This window comes from Melopsittacus undulatus, chromosome 4, assembly GCF_012275295.1.
Source record: "Melopsittacus undulatus isolate bMelUnd1 chromosome 4, bMelUnd1.mat.Z, whole genome shotgun sequence".
In the NCBI taxonomy this organism is placed as follows: Eukaryota; Metazoa; Chordata; class Aves; order Psittaciformes; family Psittaculidae; genus Melopsittacus; species Melopsittacus undulatus.
The window spans coordinates 56940842-56958204 of record NC_047530.1 but is presented as its reverse complement, the minus strand read 5'-3'; the positions used below and the strand labels follow the sequence as shown (position 1 = coordinate 56958204).

The window sequence follows — 17363 nt, the reverse complement described above, 5'->3', positions numbered from 1 at the left end:
GTGACTTTGCATGCAATGGGGGAGCACATTCAAAACATTTTCAAGCTGGAGGAAGCTGAGAGGGAGAGACTTATTTGTAAGAGTTACAATCTCAAAACAAAAGGCAGCTAGGGCTGGAACACCACTTTTGCAATGCTTGAATGCTAGAATTCAGCCTGTGCTCTCTTGTATCAAATTCATGACAACTTAAAAGTATTTCAGTGCAGTTCTTTATCAGTTTTAGATTACATCATGCTGTGAATTGCTCTATCTGTTAATATTGATTCCTGTAAATCATTTGGTTTGAGGTCTTCAAATGGAAAGCTGAGATGCATTTCGGTGTACAGTGTACTAATTTTGTCCTTGAAAATCATTTAGAAAAAAGCAAACTGCAGTTGCATAGATTATATTACTTTTCTGAAAGGTTAGATTTACCCCTTAGAACTGTCAATAGTGGGACAAAAGCCTTCCATTGAAGGAATGAGAATGCAGGAGAAAACGGTTGGCACTTAAAGCTGATTGAGGGAGTCACAGAAGTGCTGCAGGTCTCAAGGGCTGTGTAGCCCAAAATCTGATTCAAAGAAGTCCTGCTGTTTTAATGAGAGTAGCCAGAGCAGAAGTTATAACTGAATTCTAGTTCCTGAACTTTAATCTAGACCTGGCTAGGGTTTTTTTCTTAATTACCTAAGTTTTGCTTGGATATCTGCTTTATTTTTATGTATGTTCTTCAACTGTCACATGGCTTTGCTGTGAGCTGAGAAATGTTTACTATGCTCTGCCTGCTGGGTTGCATTTTGTTCTCTATCCATTCATACTGGGCTAACATTTGTTTGTGAGTGAAGGTTCTTTTTGTTTTGCAAATCCCTTTAGGATCCCTCAGAAAGAGTGCTGGGATAGAGATATCAGTGTTACACAGATGCATATCAACTGTGATAAATGGAAGTTGCACTGGAGAAAAAATTGAAGTAATATTGTGATACATTAGTGATTATCATTGGTCTTTACTCCACTAAGAAGGTCCCAGCTGAATATGTTTGGTTTAGCTGAAACTTGATGGCAGTTGGAGTTGAGTAAATGTGATGACTAGATTGGTGCACCTGAGCAAGGCAAGGTGTTGGCAGAATTGTTTTGCTGCTTGCTAAAGGTTTCCTGTAGGGAAACTGTCTTTCCTGTATGGAAAGAGAAGATTGCTCCTGCATGGCAAGAGGGACGGTACGCACTACAAACAGCTGTTGAGCTGTCTGTCTTACACCCAGCACCTGCTTGAATTCAGCATGTAGCTGGTCTGGGTCCTGCTTCTCTTGGAGTACATACACTGATGTGAAACAGTGCGAGTTTCTGGACATACGGAAATGGTATTCAAATCAAGGCTGTAGTAAACGTGTCAGGATTTGTCTTCAATGAGGCATTCTCCAAAACAGAAATAATCATTCCTCAAGAAATTATGGGGCTAAATAACAGGAAAATCTACTATAAGTAGCTGAAATTAGACATACAGCTTGTTTAATGTACCACTTTGTTACTATCTGTAGTTATAGGAAGGGTATAGATTTGTCTCTTGTCACTATTGTGCTGACCTAGGTGTGATCTAGCACAACAAGCAGCTGCTGACAAGGAAAATTCAATTTAGACTGTTGGAAGATTCATGTCAACACATAACAAAAAAAACATGCTTAGGGAAGCTGCTAAATACATGTTACTATGAGCTAATTGCAGTCATTCTGAGGGCTCTAAATCTGCATTTGTAAGAGAGTAAAAGAGCACACACAGCTCTGACCTGTTTAACTCCTACCATGTACTCTAGTGTTTCAGAAATGACTAAGGATTTGGCTTTATTTTATTGGATTATTTGTTTGGGGGAGTCCTTAAATGTCCTTGACTTTCTGAGAGTGACCTAGTCAGCTTTTTCTGAAAACAAAGCTCTACTAATGCTGTCACTGTGTTTTTAAAATCTCAGCCAATTTGCAGGTGCATGAACATAGCAACAGACACAAACACATAGATACAGACATATGCATTTCACATATACTATATACAGAAGACAGAACAGGAGGTGCTAGTCTTTTCTTGAACAAGGCATGCAGTTCGCAGCACTCAAGTATCTCTTTTCATTTAACCACATAAAAAATAATTAAAACCTTTCCTACAAAAAATAATTAGAACTTTTCTTTCTTTTCTCTATTTTTTAACTGAAATGAGAACTTTATTCTTGTTGAATGATTCACTTTCCACAGCTGTTATTACTTCTCCAGCCTACTCTGAGTTTGCACTAGTGACTGAAATGTTCCCAGACAAGCAGATGGGAAACTAGCCTGTAAATCATTGTTGTTATAAATGGTTTGTAAAACTTTGGATGTTGAAAGGTAAGAGTAGTTCAAATAAGTCTCAATAATGCTGACTCAAAGGTTTAAAGAATTGCTTAAATCCCTTGATTAACCCAGCTTCTCAATATTTGACATGAATCAGTAACTCTGAGATGTCTTTGGTGTTCTCTACCTTTGTAAATATTTATGCAGCCAGTCCCATGAAATATGACGTTTAATCCTGTTGAAGTAATTATCTGTATGCTCCATGTGAAGAGATATAAAGTATAATAGTTCCAGTGACACTAGTTTAATAATTACCACTAAGGATTAAATCTGCTGCCTTTCTTTTGTCAATAACCAGGATTTATGCAATGTAAGTGTGAATGAATGGAAACCAGAATCCACTTTCTGATGCAAATTTTGGGCCAGCTGCTGGGAACTCAGATTTCCTGATCCTGGCTTGTGCCTGGGCCTGTGGCTCAACAGTAACAGCAGCCTTTTGTTCCAGTTAAATGAGGTATTGAGTGCTATGATGCGCAGATAGACTCCACAACTAGTTAAAGTTGTAAAGTAGGTATGCTTTTTATTCAGCGCTGAGGTGCATGGGGATAGCTCCTGCAAAGCATGCACACTTCAGGGGTGTTCTCCCTTTACATTTATTCTCTTAAGGTATACATAGACATGAGGTTGCTCAATCCGCCTATACATATGTATTATCTATCCCCGCTTCGTATTATAATGAGCCGGAAGGTCCTTTGCACTTGCGCAGTGCCCCTTCTGATCATGGGCAGGGGTCTCAGGATGAAGTAAATGAGTCTTCCTCCTGTGGGTAGGGGTCTTCAAGATGAAGTAAATGAGTCTTCCTCTTCTTAACCTTTACACCTTTTAATCTTCAGACATGGATTTAGGGTTAGTCGGTGCTCAGTCTGCTTCTCATGCCGCTTATCAGTAGGACCAAACATCTGTGCTTTTGTCATGGTCTTATGGCTTGGTCTCCCAGTCTGCCTCTCCCAGGCTTATCAGCAGGACCAATCATCTGCTTTTGTCAGTAGAACTGCATCTGTTTCTTCCCCTCCAGCAGTAATCAATGCCTTGGCAAGATGGCAATGGCAGGTACTTAGGACAGACAATACTTTTGTTTAAGCAAAGGAATTCCTTTAACCCCCTTGTACAATTTCTCTGTATTACCCTCCTGTACATTGGTTACCCCTGTATCAGCTACATCGAGGGAAATAGTGAAAGAATGGCACCTCTATTAGCTTGTCCTCAGCCTTCCATTTCTGTGCTCTCCAGGGAACAGGAAGATGCTCTACCCAGAGTTTCCAGGACCTGGGATAGCCTTCTGTACAGAACTGTACCTGCCCTTCAGATTGTGGCTGGGAATGATGCTGACGTACAGGATTTGCAGCACTTTTGTATTTAAACGGTTTAGCTTAAGAAGCACAGTGATATGCTTGTTCTTAAGACACTGAGCTTTTAGTCATTGTTTACTGATTCAGTCTGATTCATCTGTGGATTCTGCCAGGTCTTGCAGTTGTACTTCTTGCCTCTAGGTATTCCAGAAGTAGAAGGGGTTAGGGAATAATGAGAGAAAGATTGCAGTAGCACAAGATGTTCAGAGTTGGCCAAGAAGAAATCCTAAGTGTATCTTACTTCAGATATGTTCTGTTCTCTTGCACAACTGGACTTTTCTGTGCTTCTAGGATAGATTCTTACCCTATAAGAGAGTCCCCAATAGCATGTTTATTGCCTTTCCTGTGAAGAGATGAGAAAAAAGGGGTGCCCAGCTCTCAAAAACCATAATAAGGCCTTCTTTCTATGGAATTTTTGAGACCGCAATCAAATCTGAAATACACTTCTACAGGTTCTTTTATAATTGCTCTCTAGCTCATAGGCATCCTGCCTGTTAAAAAGCAGAGAAAAAGATTGCATTCTCTGTTATATATTTAGAATTATTTTAGCTTCTTATTTGCTTTGTCAGGCCAAAGCCCTTAAGACCCTTCAAGATACAACAAAGTCTTTATTCAGAAGTACTACAGTGGTGCTGTGCTTCTGTAGCCCACTTTGATCACTGCATAATCCAGGCAGAGAGATGTATTCTCAAAAGGACAGTGCACCACAGAAAAAGTGATGTGAGAAGTCACTGTCAGTTTTCCTGAATGTATGCTTAGGAGGTGGTTTTGCCTATATATCCACAAATACATATAATTCTAGATAGGAAGAAATCCAGATGATTACACTTGGATTGATAATGGATTCTTCCTCAGCTTTGTTTCAATTTCATGTTATATTGCTTGTCTTACTATTTCTCCCCTCACCAAGCTAAAACTGAGGAGGATCTGCAGAATGTTGCTTGTATTTAGGGATGTGCTTCGATGTACTTTGGAAGGAGAAAAAAACGTTTTCATTTCCAGCCACACCTGTTTGAAGGCCTAAGAGATTTGAAGAGGATTTGGTCCAGTTAGAAATGAGGCTAGAGATGATGTGTCAAAATACAAACTAGAGTTTTCAGAGCTGAAAATATAAAACTAATCATCTTGGTTAAGAATAAGTAAAATCTTTTAACTCACTCTGGTCAATTAATGTTAGTCTTTCGATAGCAAGTTAACAAGTACATAGAAAACAATGGGACAGATTAATAGAGGAGCCTTATGTGTGTAGACACTTGCTCAATCCCCCGAAGTTCCTAAAGGTTCAGCTGCAAGTCTTGAAATGTAAGCGCTGGTGTCTAAAATAGAAGACATGGAAATAGATGTTGGTTTTGATTTTCTTTCTCTTTCTACATTGTGTGGTTTACCACAACAAAAAAAAAACCCCAGGTAATGGTCGTGGCTCTGGAGGGCTTGAAGGGCATATGCCTTCACTCACCACAGAGCAAATATACAACAAAGGATATGTTGCTTCAGCTACGAAACATACATGCAGGTATCACTACATACATAGCAGCAATAAGGATTAAGTGAACAGGTAATTCTTTTCCATATCTCTTTTTAATAATAATTATTTGTACTTAAAAGAAGGAATAACATTTCACCATCCACATCTGAGAAATAGCTTTTATTTTCTTGATACACAGCAGCACTCACAATTCTTACTGCAGAAAAAAAGGCCACAGAGCAGACAAGGTGAAAGGACAGATTCAGGTAAAACATGAGCAGCCAGATCCCAACAAGCAAGTTCAGTGCCTGACAATCTTCCTGCTCTTCCCTAGGGACTGAGCAGAACCATTCAAGAAGGAGCAGATGGAAACAGTTGCCAGCAGATGAGTGCTGGAAAGGATTCAAGCCATAGTACTTGCTGGAACTTGGGAGTTTGTGATGGCCTGAGCTAACCCAATGACAAGTATCCAGGATTTGGAACCAGACAGCTATCACTCAGTTCTTAGCTATGAGGGCAGAAAACCTGTTGTGGAACAAAAGCCACGTTCAGGGCATTCTCTGAACAAGCCACCAGTACTTGTTTCTCAGAGAAGTCCTATAGTGAGAGGAATCTTTAAGCTGTGGTTGTTCATAGTACTGGTAGTATATTTTTGTGAATGTGTCTGCCCCATAATTCATTCACTCAAAGTACTGGTTTCTCTTGACCTTGAGCTAAGACTAAGGTGGGGAAAAGATCAATTTAGGAAACCCAGTGACACAATGCTGTTACTTTTATGTCTTCTTGCATCTTTTCTAGCATACCATGAGGAATATTGAATGGCAAAAGCTGAAGTGTCCTTAGCAAACAAACAGACAAAATAGCACCCTGCGATTTTGTTACCTTTCCTTCCCCTCACCACATGCACTTTTTACTCCCACGGAGCTTGAAATATTAACCCAGCATGTTAATTTATCTCTTCCAGATCTGCTCTGGCCATTGGCTTTAGCATGTCTCTTGGAAGGACTTCAAACCAAATGGCTGGCTGTATCTCTAGCTTTGTTAATTAGGCACATTACTTTGTTGCTTTTCTCATATCGTTTAATGTAATTGGCATTTGTGGAGCTTTTGAAAAGCATGTTTGGGGCTACATTTTGTGCAGGGGGCTTTAAACTGCAGCTGCTTCAAGTGTCTAGTTCTGTAGAGGACAGCCTTTGAGAGCGCAAAGCGTGTGTGCCCAGCACATACTGTGCTTCCCCTCCAAAAGGAATGAAGTGACCAGCACAGGACATGTTCCTCCCTGCATACGTTTGTATTGCTATGGTATTGTATCTGTAATATGAGCATTATGTGCCCCCTTTGAAGAACAGGACTCCCTCTACAAACTGTTGTATAAATGCTTTACTATAAGATAGTCTTAATCCTAACCAGCTTTAAGCAACTTATAACTTATAGGCACAAAAGCCTGTGGGATTTTCCATGTAGAAGCACACCTTTGTAAGCCAGGAATTTGGACTTGCTGTGCTAATTCCAACAGGTAATTGTACCAAAATTGTGTCAACAGCCACTAAGAATGATGAATTCAAAGGGAGTAGGAATTCAACTCTTTCATTTCAGTTGCCTTGGTGTGAAGTGATACTCTGTACCTGACTGGCGGAAGGCGTGGATGTAAAAGTTTAGGGAAAAAGGCACTAAATGAATCATGTCCTCGTCCGTCCCCCCCTTTTTTTCTTATAGAAATGCTGCCCTCCAGTGGTCTGAAAAAAACCCAACCCATACATATTGCTTACTGATTGCAATAATGTGCAATAATGTAGTTTCCACTTACACCGCAGCAAGTAGCAATAAAACGTACCTCTTAGTTTCATAGGCACATGGATTGCTTAGGCTTGAGCCTCAGGAAAGCCACAGGCGGCATGAGACCAAGTAAAGACATTCGTAACAAAAGGGTATTGCTTTACCAGTACAGGCCCAGGGACCCATTTCTGCAAGCAACTGACTAAAAATAAACTGTTGAAAATGGCAGGATTGTACTAGTCTGCCTCACAGTGACAGCAAAACCCCCGACTTGAAAACACATGTAAGGAAATGGCCATGATTTAGATTAAGGTGTCCTGCAGGACATTTGTTCCCAAATGTGATGGATTGTCACTGAAAAACATGGCCTGGCCCAACAGTCAGTCAGGCACAGAGTGGCTGTCATTGAACCATGAGGATCCTTCTGTCCTCACAGCGTGAATCCCAAGACACAGATAAAATACAAGTTCTCCAGGTTTTGTCTTTCAGTCAATCAAGTGCATTTCTGTTAGGATAAGTACAGCATCAGTGCGAAAGGAAGGAATGTTTTATGGCCAAAGTATAAGGTAAATAATCTTTAGGTATGTTGCCTCTATGCTTGCTTGCCTTTTCCTTGTGTGCCTCCAAATGGCCTTGCCAAATATGCAAGACTGTTTCTCAGCTTGTTCTTTCTACACCTGCAGGCTAAATGGGGGTTACCTTGCATGCCAAGATGATTTGCGCCATACTGAGGGACTTGGCCACTAGAGAATCGCATAATAGTCCCACTGTCATCATCTGTTCCTGTGCATCTGTGCCACATGCCTTCTGGTAAGCAACTCATCTCCCCTAGGACCATTGCTCGCAGCACAGGTCATAGAATGCCTTCAAAGACCTTCCACTTTCTCTCACCTTTTGTCTTTCACTTTTACTTAAAGCAAAAAAAATAAAGTGGTACCCCCAAATTTTTGCAGTAATAAAAACCCCAATACTATTCCTACAGTTTTCAGTCTGTTTCCGTAGAAGGCTCTTGGTGGGGAAGAGCTTGGCTTTTCCCACATATTTTTCCTACTGTTCCTATTGTACGGGGCTTTAGGTGCTGCCTGAAGACGCGAATGTTTTTGCTGTTTCCCCATCAAAGGAAAGATGAAAATACAAAACACTGAATTCACCAGGAATTTCAGAAAAAGCTGCAATTTAAGTCTTATCCAGCAGATGTTGCTGTTGGACCAAGAAACCGGCTCAAGGTCAGCTCAGCTGGGTTAGGGAGATCAGTTTTCCAGAGGGGTTCCACAGTTCCATGATTTTATCCAGCATCTCCAGATCTGGTCCCCTGAGATCCCCTTTGACAAGCACGGACATGCAACACTAGGTGACTGTGCTGAGCCACAGACCTCTGAGTGAATCCGACTCCAACCAAAAACCAACACCCCGACCACAATTCCAATCTCCTCAATCTTTTCATTAAGTGGATTATTGTCTGTCAGAGCTTTTAATGTTTTTTTAATAAATAGTGGAAAGCTTCACTTCATATGCAGTATTTGCTTCCCTGTTGATGAATGTGGGGTTATTCATTGAGTCATATATAAAATACCACTCTTGTTGTAAGATGAGTATAGAAGATAAAATTTATTGAGGTTTTAGAAAGGAAATGTGAGTTCAGTGCCATGAGGACTGTATTACTGGGAAAACCTGGAGGTTTTCTTTTGCCCTTTGGTTACAGGATAGGTCAGTTTTCACTATTAAACTTACAGTTTTAATGTCTTTATTCACAGGTGCCTCTGTAGGTGAAAGGTAGATTTCTGGGTTGGCAGGGAAGTTTCTGGGTTCCTTCTACTGGCCCAAATGGCTTTATGCCAGATGTGTTCCCAGTTGCTGGTGGGACCTGAGTGAGAAAGGACTATCTGGAAGCTCTTCTATATTATACTAGGGACTGTCCTCTCCTTCATTAGCCCTGAAATCTCAAACATTGAAAGGAGAGACATTGGTCTCCACTTAATGACATTCCCAGTTGTGCAACAGACCTTTTGGGAAGGGAGCATGTTGCACAGATCAAGGAGAGAAAGTCATGACTGTTCAACAGTTTTACTGGAAAGCAAGTGATGTGAAAGGCTGAGAGAGGGCAAGCTGAGAAGCATTAGTAAATAGTGTTAATGAGGTATGCCTCATGAGATGATAGCTGGGACGTTTCAGGTGTGTGCCTATTAGCTCCATCCCCCACTCACACACACTGAATGTAGATCGTGTTGTCAAAGATCTGCACTCTGACTGTAAGAAGACCATTCTACCCACTGCTGGCAAAGCCAAGATTGCCATATGCAAGTTATGCACAATGACCTTCATACCATCTCCTGCTGCCACAGGCTCCGTGTCAGACACGTATTTTGGAAATGTTGTACACTTTCAGAGTTATTACGGGGATAGTTCTGGTCTGTAGTTTTGAGATCAGGTTAGCAGTAAAGCCTGCAAGCTTGTTCACTGTCATTGTGCTCAGGGGATCAGCATATCCAAAGGCTGTGATAGTAATGGGTCAGTGAGCAGAGCACAAGCAAAGGGTCACAGCAAGGAGTTTGTCATGGCTTTTCACTGCTACGTGAACGCTATCCCAGACAGTATATATAAACTATTCCCACTGAAGCTGGAAGTTTTGCCACTGATTTCAAGGAACAAATTAAAATTTTTAAACAAAAAGGAAACATTAATTTCTTCTCATTAACATTCAGGTGGTATTAGATACAAATGCTTGCTTGTCCAGTTTTGGATGTAGTTCTGAGGATGGTAACACCATTTTTATGAGCAAAATGAGCCCTTTGTACAGTTTGACCCTTTCAAATGTCTCTGCAAGATACTAGGTGTAAAATGAAAACTATTTTTCTTTCCCCTTTCAGTGAGGTTTTTTATCCTGTGTATGAAAGAGCAGCATCTGGTGCAACTTGCACTTTTTTGTTGTGAAATACTGAAAGTGGAGAAAGGTTCCTCTTCGTTCTCCTATTTGCAAATGACCTGTTGAAATTTAAAATCAAAGCACTTAGCATATATAAGTGAGGTATAAATCTATTCCTCTTCACTTTTTCCATAGCAATACTTTGAATAAGATAAACTGATAATACTGGGTTTCTTATGCAGCCCCATAGGGCTTTCTTAAGTTACCAAATAAAATCAAACCAAATTCCTAAGATACACACTTATCTTCATGCTCAAAGACAGCTACTTTCTTTTTTTCCTTTCCTCATAGCTGTATGACTTTTCCCTTTGGAAGCAGTATTCCATAGGAAACATCAGAGGACCCTAACACTGTTAGTGTAAAGCTCCAAGCCCATGTTGAGGCAGGCTCTGTATTGTCCTGCCGAGGCAGCTTGGGGAGAAGATCAGTCTGGTTTACAGTCACCCCCAGCTTCTCCCAGGCTCTGCATGTCAGTGCAATCTGTGGGATTCACATTCTTTTTAAATCAGGTGGTGGTTCTTTAGGTGCAGAATACTGAACTGGAACCTGTGTGGTATAAACCGATGATTTTAGGCTATTGGTGTATGTTTGTAGCTCACACTGCAGTGCTTCTGTAGACCAAGCTGGACTGCAGTTTGTCTTGTAGGACCAGCCCTAAATAGCTAAACACATCTTCAGGAGCCACATATAAGAACTAAGGTTTGCAAATGTTGTGTCAGTCTTGTATCTGTTCCTATGCTCTGCTTATGTTCTCTGCCACTGTTGGAATTAAACTAAAGCTCTGAACCAAAGTATTTAGAAATATTTGCCCATAGAGTGGGATATACTTCTGTCAGTAACATGCCGTCCTCTTGATACACAGGGCAGTAGAGTAACTCTAGGCACTTGTTTTAAATATATTACCTTAGAAATAGACAGGAAGAAATTGCACAGGGAACATATTTTTGTTATTTAAGTTAAAAAATAAATACAGTTGTAACTTAAACATGTATTTATCAGCAGAGACACTCTCTGGCCTTACTCCAGTGGACTTTTCTCATTGATATGAGTGGGGAAAAGGTGGGATCTGCATAGGAAATCTGTGAATATTTTTTTCTTCTTCATCTATCTGTCTATTTTGGGATGTGCTAAATGCTTGTTCTCTGTTGTAACATTAACATCAGTATGTGGAAACTTGGGTTGCTAAAATAAATCAGTGAAATGCAATATACATGACTTCACACGGAACTGCATGTACATGGTTGAGCACAAGCGCCCCATGTCCACTCTGCTGTGTCAGCTTTACAGCCAGGTACACCCTATTGTGTCCCACAGAAATGTAAGGCAGGCATGAACTCTGTGCTACCAGTATGTACAGAGGCTCTGTAGTACCTGAGCTGGCAAAAGATTTCTTGGTTGCCATCTACGTGACAGTAATGTAGATATTTTTACCCACCTCAGAGTCTGGGGATTGCAAGGTCTGTAGTATTTCACAAAAGCATCTTTTAATGTTTCACATTGTAGGCCTGAGTGTGTGCTGGAGGAGTGAAAATTTTACTGTTGACGTACAAGATATTGATTTATGAGGCAACTGTGTTTCTTTAGTTTTTGTAAGTCAGTGCTATAGGCTTCAAACTAACCTGGGGCATTTCTTTAACTGTAATAGAGACCCTCCAGATTCATTCTAGTATGAATTAACACATTCTTAAGTTCATTTACATTTTGTTTTTAATGTAAAAAATGAAAGGGGTAAGCTTGATCTTTATAGGCTGGACTATTTTCTGCCCACAGTGAAATCACTGGGAGACCGTTAGAAAGTTGGACTTCAGTGCAGATATTGAGGGGCCACTCCTGCCTCAGAGTTCCCTCCAATCCATGGAAGCCTGGCCTGCTCCACAGAGTGTCCTTGTGCCTCGACACTGACTCACCATCCACCATGGTCACAAGAACTCAGATGAGGATTGAATCCCCCTGGCTGCTACCTGCCCTGCCCCTCTGTCTTTGGATGAGACAGCAGGCTCAGAGCATGCCTCTGCCTCAGGAGGAAGGAGAAGCAAGTGTTGTGTTGCTCTCCTCATGACACAAAGCCACTCACTCTTCTCCATGGAGTATTGACCTTTAAGGCCCCCACAGCTAAAGGAATGGGAGACATTCCCATGGAATTAGCTGATCTCCTTTTTTTTTTCCTGCTTAAGAGGTAAGAGCTGCACAAATTCTTTCTTTAACAGTCACCTAAGAGAGAATACAGTGGCTGATCCATCATCATGTATTTAGAACTGATGACAACAGCAAAGTTGGCTTTCAGGGTGTTGTGGGGTTTGTTTTTTTGGTGGGCTTTTTGTTTTTTTACTGCGATGTTTAAACAAAGCAGTAAATCGCAGGCATATGACAAGAAATGGATTGCTTGACTATGGCTGTAGCTGCTGGTTATACTCGTCCAAATGTACAGAAATACCCTGATGGTTACTTACCAATGACACTCTGCTCAGGGCTTAACATTTTTCAGTTTCATGGCAAGCTCGCAAGGTTACACATATACACTGAATGAAACATAGCCCACTGGTTATTTTTAGAGAGGCTCTAAACAAGAAGTAAATCCCTGGAGTAGTGCTGCCAGCAATGCGTAAAGTTCAAATCCAAATTAAAACTGCCTATCTTTGGCCTAAATTCCAACCTGAACTTGAGGAAAACTCTGATCTGTCCCTTGAACTGTATGACAAAAAATCCTTCGCAATTAGTTTCTAATACCTGAGAATATATGAATATGGTACAAACACTCCAAAATTCAAACTTCAGTGAAAAATCTAGATTTTTGTCCAAGAATGTCCAAGAATGTTGTACCTGGTCTTGTGAGATATTGTTGTATGACTTTAAGTTTTGGTAGCTGCACTGGAATTTGGGGATCCTAATTTATTGGGATTCTTAGTTCTAACACATCTTTGTAAGATCAAGTCCTACAGTGTAATTGTAAACTTTGGGGGCAGAAAAATAAACATGCTTATTTACCTTACAGATCTCTTTAAGGTGATGTGCAAGACTAAGTTTACAAATCACTAGGATATAACATGAAGAAAGTAGACCCCTTTCCAGCAACTTATTTATGCAAAGTAGTTGAAAGTAGTGCAACTGAAGAATGTTCTTCGTTTCTTTGCTGAATCAGAGCTCATATCTTCCTGCCAAGGTAGCGATCTTAGTATCACTCCTAAATGCACAAGTAATTCTAGAAGCCCTAATGAAAGTCAAGATAACACCACAGATTTTATAAATAAGGGTCTTTATTTAGAATACTGTTGAAAACATTCTTGGCAACCACATTGTATAAATATATAAAGTTTGACACAACAAACCAAGCAATATTAAATATTTTTTTAATTTTTTCCCTTTTTCATTTTTGCTTTTGGTTCTTTTTTTTTCCTTTCTTTCTTTCTTTTTTTTTTTTTTTTTTGCAAAGCAACTCTTATTTACAATTATACAAAAAATTTTATAAAAAATGGTCCACAACCTTATTTTGGCCAGAAGAGGAGTAATAGGAAGGATCTGTCATGCCACTACTGTTATATTCTCCTCCGCATTCAAGAACCAGGTTCCTATTCCCCAAAGCCCAGATTAAACATTGGCCATTTCATGGTATACAATTCCATCTCTAGACATATTAAATTACTTTAGTTTAACAACCAATAAATAACTACGTGTATTTTGAAGTAATATAAGTTTGAAAAGTTATATATTTGAAGGAATTTTGAATGGTATTTTAAAACTGGAACAAGTCTTAAGTCTTTTCAGTCTTAGGTCTCGGAGTGTGGCTGAGCAGAGCAATGTGTTTTCAGAGCAGTCCCGTTGGACCTGCCTTTATAACACTTGGTAGATAGGGTTGCTGCTGCTGTTATCCTGGGGAAGTGGGGTGCAGTTGGTGGGAGAAGGAATCTGGGCTCCACTGTCATTCAGGCTCGCTCCTTCTGGGGGGGAACAGGGACTCCCTTCAGCAACAGTTTCCACTGGAGGCAGTATAGGACATGTGGAGTTATCTGTGGAAATCCTCTCTACAATGCTGGAGAGGCAATCAAGGCTGGAAACAACAGAACTCTTCCCATGCTTTGGATCTAAAAAACAGGCAAAAAAGGTGCTCAGTTTGTCCAATGTGTACTTAATGTCAGTAGGATGTAGTTCTTTCATAAACCCCCAGTGACTGGCTAACAGGATGTATCTGTGGCCATGTAAAGATTCAGAGGAAATTAATACTGGGGAAGGAAACCAATTATTAGAAAATAAGAGATGGTAACTGCAAAATGGAAGAAAGATCCAACCAAAGTGCTACTTTTGGGGCAGGATGGATCCAGGGCTTCACTTAAGTCCATAGAAAGGGAAGGGAACATTTGGAATCAACTGCCAGTTACTTCAGTTTGGATCAGTAATAGCTAGAGTTAGAAGAGTCTTCATGCAACACATTGTTAAATACTTGAAATTAATTGCAGGGAAGAATATACTTGCATCCAGATATGATATTTGCAAAAGTGGAAACGAAGCTATGATATGGTCCCATATTTGCAAATACATCTAGAGGAAACCCAATGCTTCTACTAGCATCAACAGCTCGCTGGCTGAAAAGACAGGTTACTCTTTCAGCCCAGCTGGGGTCAGCTAAACAACTGGAGGCAGAGAAGGCATGACTGCATTGACTGCCTGTCTCCATGTTCCATGCAGCCGTTACAGCGTGTACTCACCATTTGGTGATTCTGTGTAGTAGCTGCTGTCATAGCTGTTTCTTCTGCGGGAGTTGCAAGGAGGCCCGCTGTACTCCATCTGGAAAGGAGAGCAATCTGGGTGAGCTCACTGCCTTTACTGAAATCCCAGTAAACCATCCCATTTTGCCTTTCAGCCCCTAGTCTGCGCCATCACTCCAGTCCTGGCTGCAATGCCATCAAGTTGTACTTTCTTTGAACAGGCAAAACTTAACCTGGCTAAAAGGGCATTCACCCCATAATATTTCACGTGGCACAGCTGTTCCAAAGGAAAATTACCACTGCTGTTGCATCAAATGCTGTAGCTTTACAAATAAGATGAGGTTTTCCAGCATTCTGATCAGACACTGCCCTACATATATCTTCAGTTTACAACAGGGAGACCAAAAAGGGAATGAGTCTTTTTTCATTTAATTTTTGAAGGTTTTTCCAAACATAAGTTAAAAAGGTTCTGTCTACCTTTGTCGCTTTTTATTTCTTTAGTTTCTTTTCCCACTTCCATTTCATACAGAAAAAGCATCAAAACATGGACCAACATATTTGTTTCCAATACTTTAATCCACAATAAAATTTCTCTTTCTGACAGAAGAAAAAGGCTGTGTTTTGAAGAGGGATCCTATCCATAAGTCTTCTCTCCAATCTGCCAACTATCTCATAACGGCAGTTATTCAACTCAGTAATGATGATCACCACCAGAGCACAGAAAAATAAATCTCATGTCTTAAAGTGCTGTCAATATTCCACCTCAGAAGCTCCCCTGCACTCCAGCTACCACATCCCATCACTCCAGAGCCAGAGCCCGAGCCTATAGTCACAGTGACAAGTTGTGGCGGTGAGACACCTTTATATGACACCCACCCTTCTTCTTCCCTCCCTGTAACATACAAACAGGACTGAAAGCCTGGGGTCTCCTTCCTGTTTCTGGTAAATGTCAATGGGGGGGATGAAGTGAGAGGAGAAATAAAGAATCTTTTTTTGTTGTTGTTGTTTTGTAAGGGTCAAGAAAACAGCTCTGGTTGCTTTAGACCCCCCTCCTGTTATCATGACGAATGGCAGAAAACAACTCCAGCACTTATCAGTTCCCCTGTAACTACCATGACCAAAGGGACCTTCCTCTCTGCTGTCTTTAGAGGATTCAAAGCGAAGAATGGGAACAGAGATGCCACAGGAGCTACAGGAGCACAGGCAGGGTTCCTGTGGCTCCTCATGTCCCCATCCCAGGCAGCTTCCCATGGTGCTCCCCCAGCAGCAATCCTTCGGCTCCCCCAGGACACAGCAGGACCTGCCTAACTTCTCATCCCAGGGAAAAAAGTGTGTAAGACATTTTTCTTCCTTCCCAGAGATCCTGGTATGTGTGGACCCCCACCTCCCTTTGCTGCTGGAGCTCCAGACAAGAGAAAGCACTTTGTCTCCTGCCTGGAGAGGTATGGAAGCTAGCTGCTATGGGAAAGGTGGGAGAAGGCAACTCGCCCTGCAGACATTTGGACCGACAGTCTCTGGGGCACCTTGTTGGCAGGGTGTCCTCCCTGGAGCACTCACCATGCCATCAGAGCAGTTGGAGCGGGGACTGGAGGCATCGGATTCCCCACTGTAGTGCTCCAGCACAGGGTAGTAAGCATCCTCCTGCTCCCGCAGCAGTGCCTGCAGGCTCTCAATGTAGCGGATGGCATTGCGCAGGATCTCCACCTTGGGCAGGCGCTGGTTGGGGTTGGTGGAGGTGCAACGCTTCAGAGTCTCAAAGGCCTCATTGACCTTGCTGAGCCGCCGCCGCTCTCTCATGGTGGCAGCCTTACGGCGGTCAGCATTAGTGGTCTTCCTCTTGCAAGCCTTGCAGGCCCACAGCAGGCAGCGGCCAGCCTGGTGGTGCCCACTGGGTGCCCGGACGTGCTCCTCCTCGTGTGGGTGCCCGTGGTGATGCCCGTGGTGGTGTGGGTGCTCCTCGGGCTTCAGCAGACCCCCCACATGCACCAGCCGGGGGTCCAGGTCCTCAAAGAAGTGCATGTCCGATGTGTTGAAGCACGGGTCATCATAGAAGTCATCAGCGGCTGTGAAGGAGCAGAGGGAGCCCTCCGTCATTTCCATAGGGCCCAGTAAGTCCATGGGTGCGGCGTTGGAGACAGTGGCTCTGCCAGCGGGGGTGGGGGGAATCAGACAAGAGGGGGCTTCGACTGGGACGTTCAGCGACAGCCACCGATGAGGAGGGTGCTGCAGAACGGGGACCCTCACACCCTCTCCCAAGCAAAGCCACCAGCGGTAGTGGCTGCTCCGCCGAGCCCCTCCCCAACCGCCCCGGTCAGGGAGTACCACTCGAGGCCGCATTTATGCCAGAGCCCCCCCAGCCCCCCCTACGAGGCGGGCCGGGCCGGGGCGGGGCACGAAGGGGGCCGCGGCCAGCGGAGCCCCTGGAGCAGCGGGGAATGGGGGGGGGACCGGTGTCCGTCGGCGGCGGGGCGCTGCTGGGGGCGGGGGGGCTGCTGCAGAGCTAACGGCAGCCGGCGCTCGGCTGCACGGGTGTTTCTCTCGTTGTACTTTCCTCACACACACACTTTGAAGCCGCTCGCCCTGCCCGAAGGGGAAGCCATGAGCCCCGCTGCCCGAAGGTGCCGTGAAACAAGGGGCTCCCGTTCCTCCCGCACCCCCCGGCCGGTGTGGGACGTTTCGCAACGCGTCTCCCTGCACGTCCCGGCCGGTGGTCGGCGGCGGCTCCGCTGGGTTCTCCCCGGGAAGAAGCCCACAGCCCCGGGATGGGTTTCTCGGCCGTGCGGCTCTGCGGCCACAGGGTAA

At 42.8% G+C, this 17363-nt stretch overlaps 1 protein-coding gene across 1 annotated transcript; it reads right to left on the bottom strand.

The window, feature by feature from the left end:
* Positions 1–13284: 13284 nt before the first annotated feature.
* MYOD1 (myogenic differentiation 1) lies at positions 13285–16696 on the bottom strand. Its single transcript, XM_005153277.2, has 3 exons — positions 16119–16696; positions 14562–14640; positions 13285–13940 (listed from the first exon to the last, which is right to left on the bottom strand). The coding sequence occupies exons 1-3, from the start codon at positions 16677–16679 to the stop codon at positions 13690–13692; spliced, it is 891 nt and encodes a 296-aa protein (XP_005153334.1). The 5' UTR covers positions 16680–16696; the 3' UTR covers positions 13285–13689.
* Positions 16697–17363: the final 667 nt, after the last annotated feature.

What these genes read in the sequence shown, in the direction of transcription:
- MYOD1 (XM_005153277.2), bottom strand. Translation starts at nt 16,679, where the DNA reads ATGGACTTACTGGGCCCTATGGAAATGACGGAGGGCTCCCTCTGCTCC. An exon ending in CCAACTGCTCTGATGGCATG is followed by an intron (nt 14,641 to 16,118) that starts GTGAGTGCTCCA and finishes TCTCCTTTCCAG; the next exon opens with ATGGAGTACAGCGGGCCTCC. An exon ending in CTACACAGAATCACCAAATG is followed by an intron (nt 13,941 to 14,561) that starts GTGAGTACACGC and finishes CCTGTTTTTTAG; the next exon opens with ATCCAAAGCATGGGAAGAGT.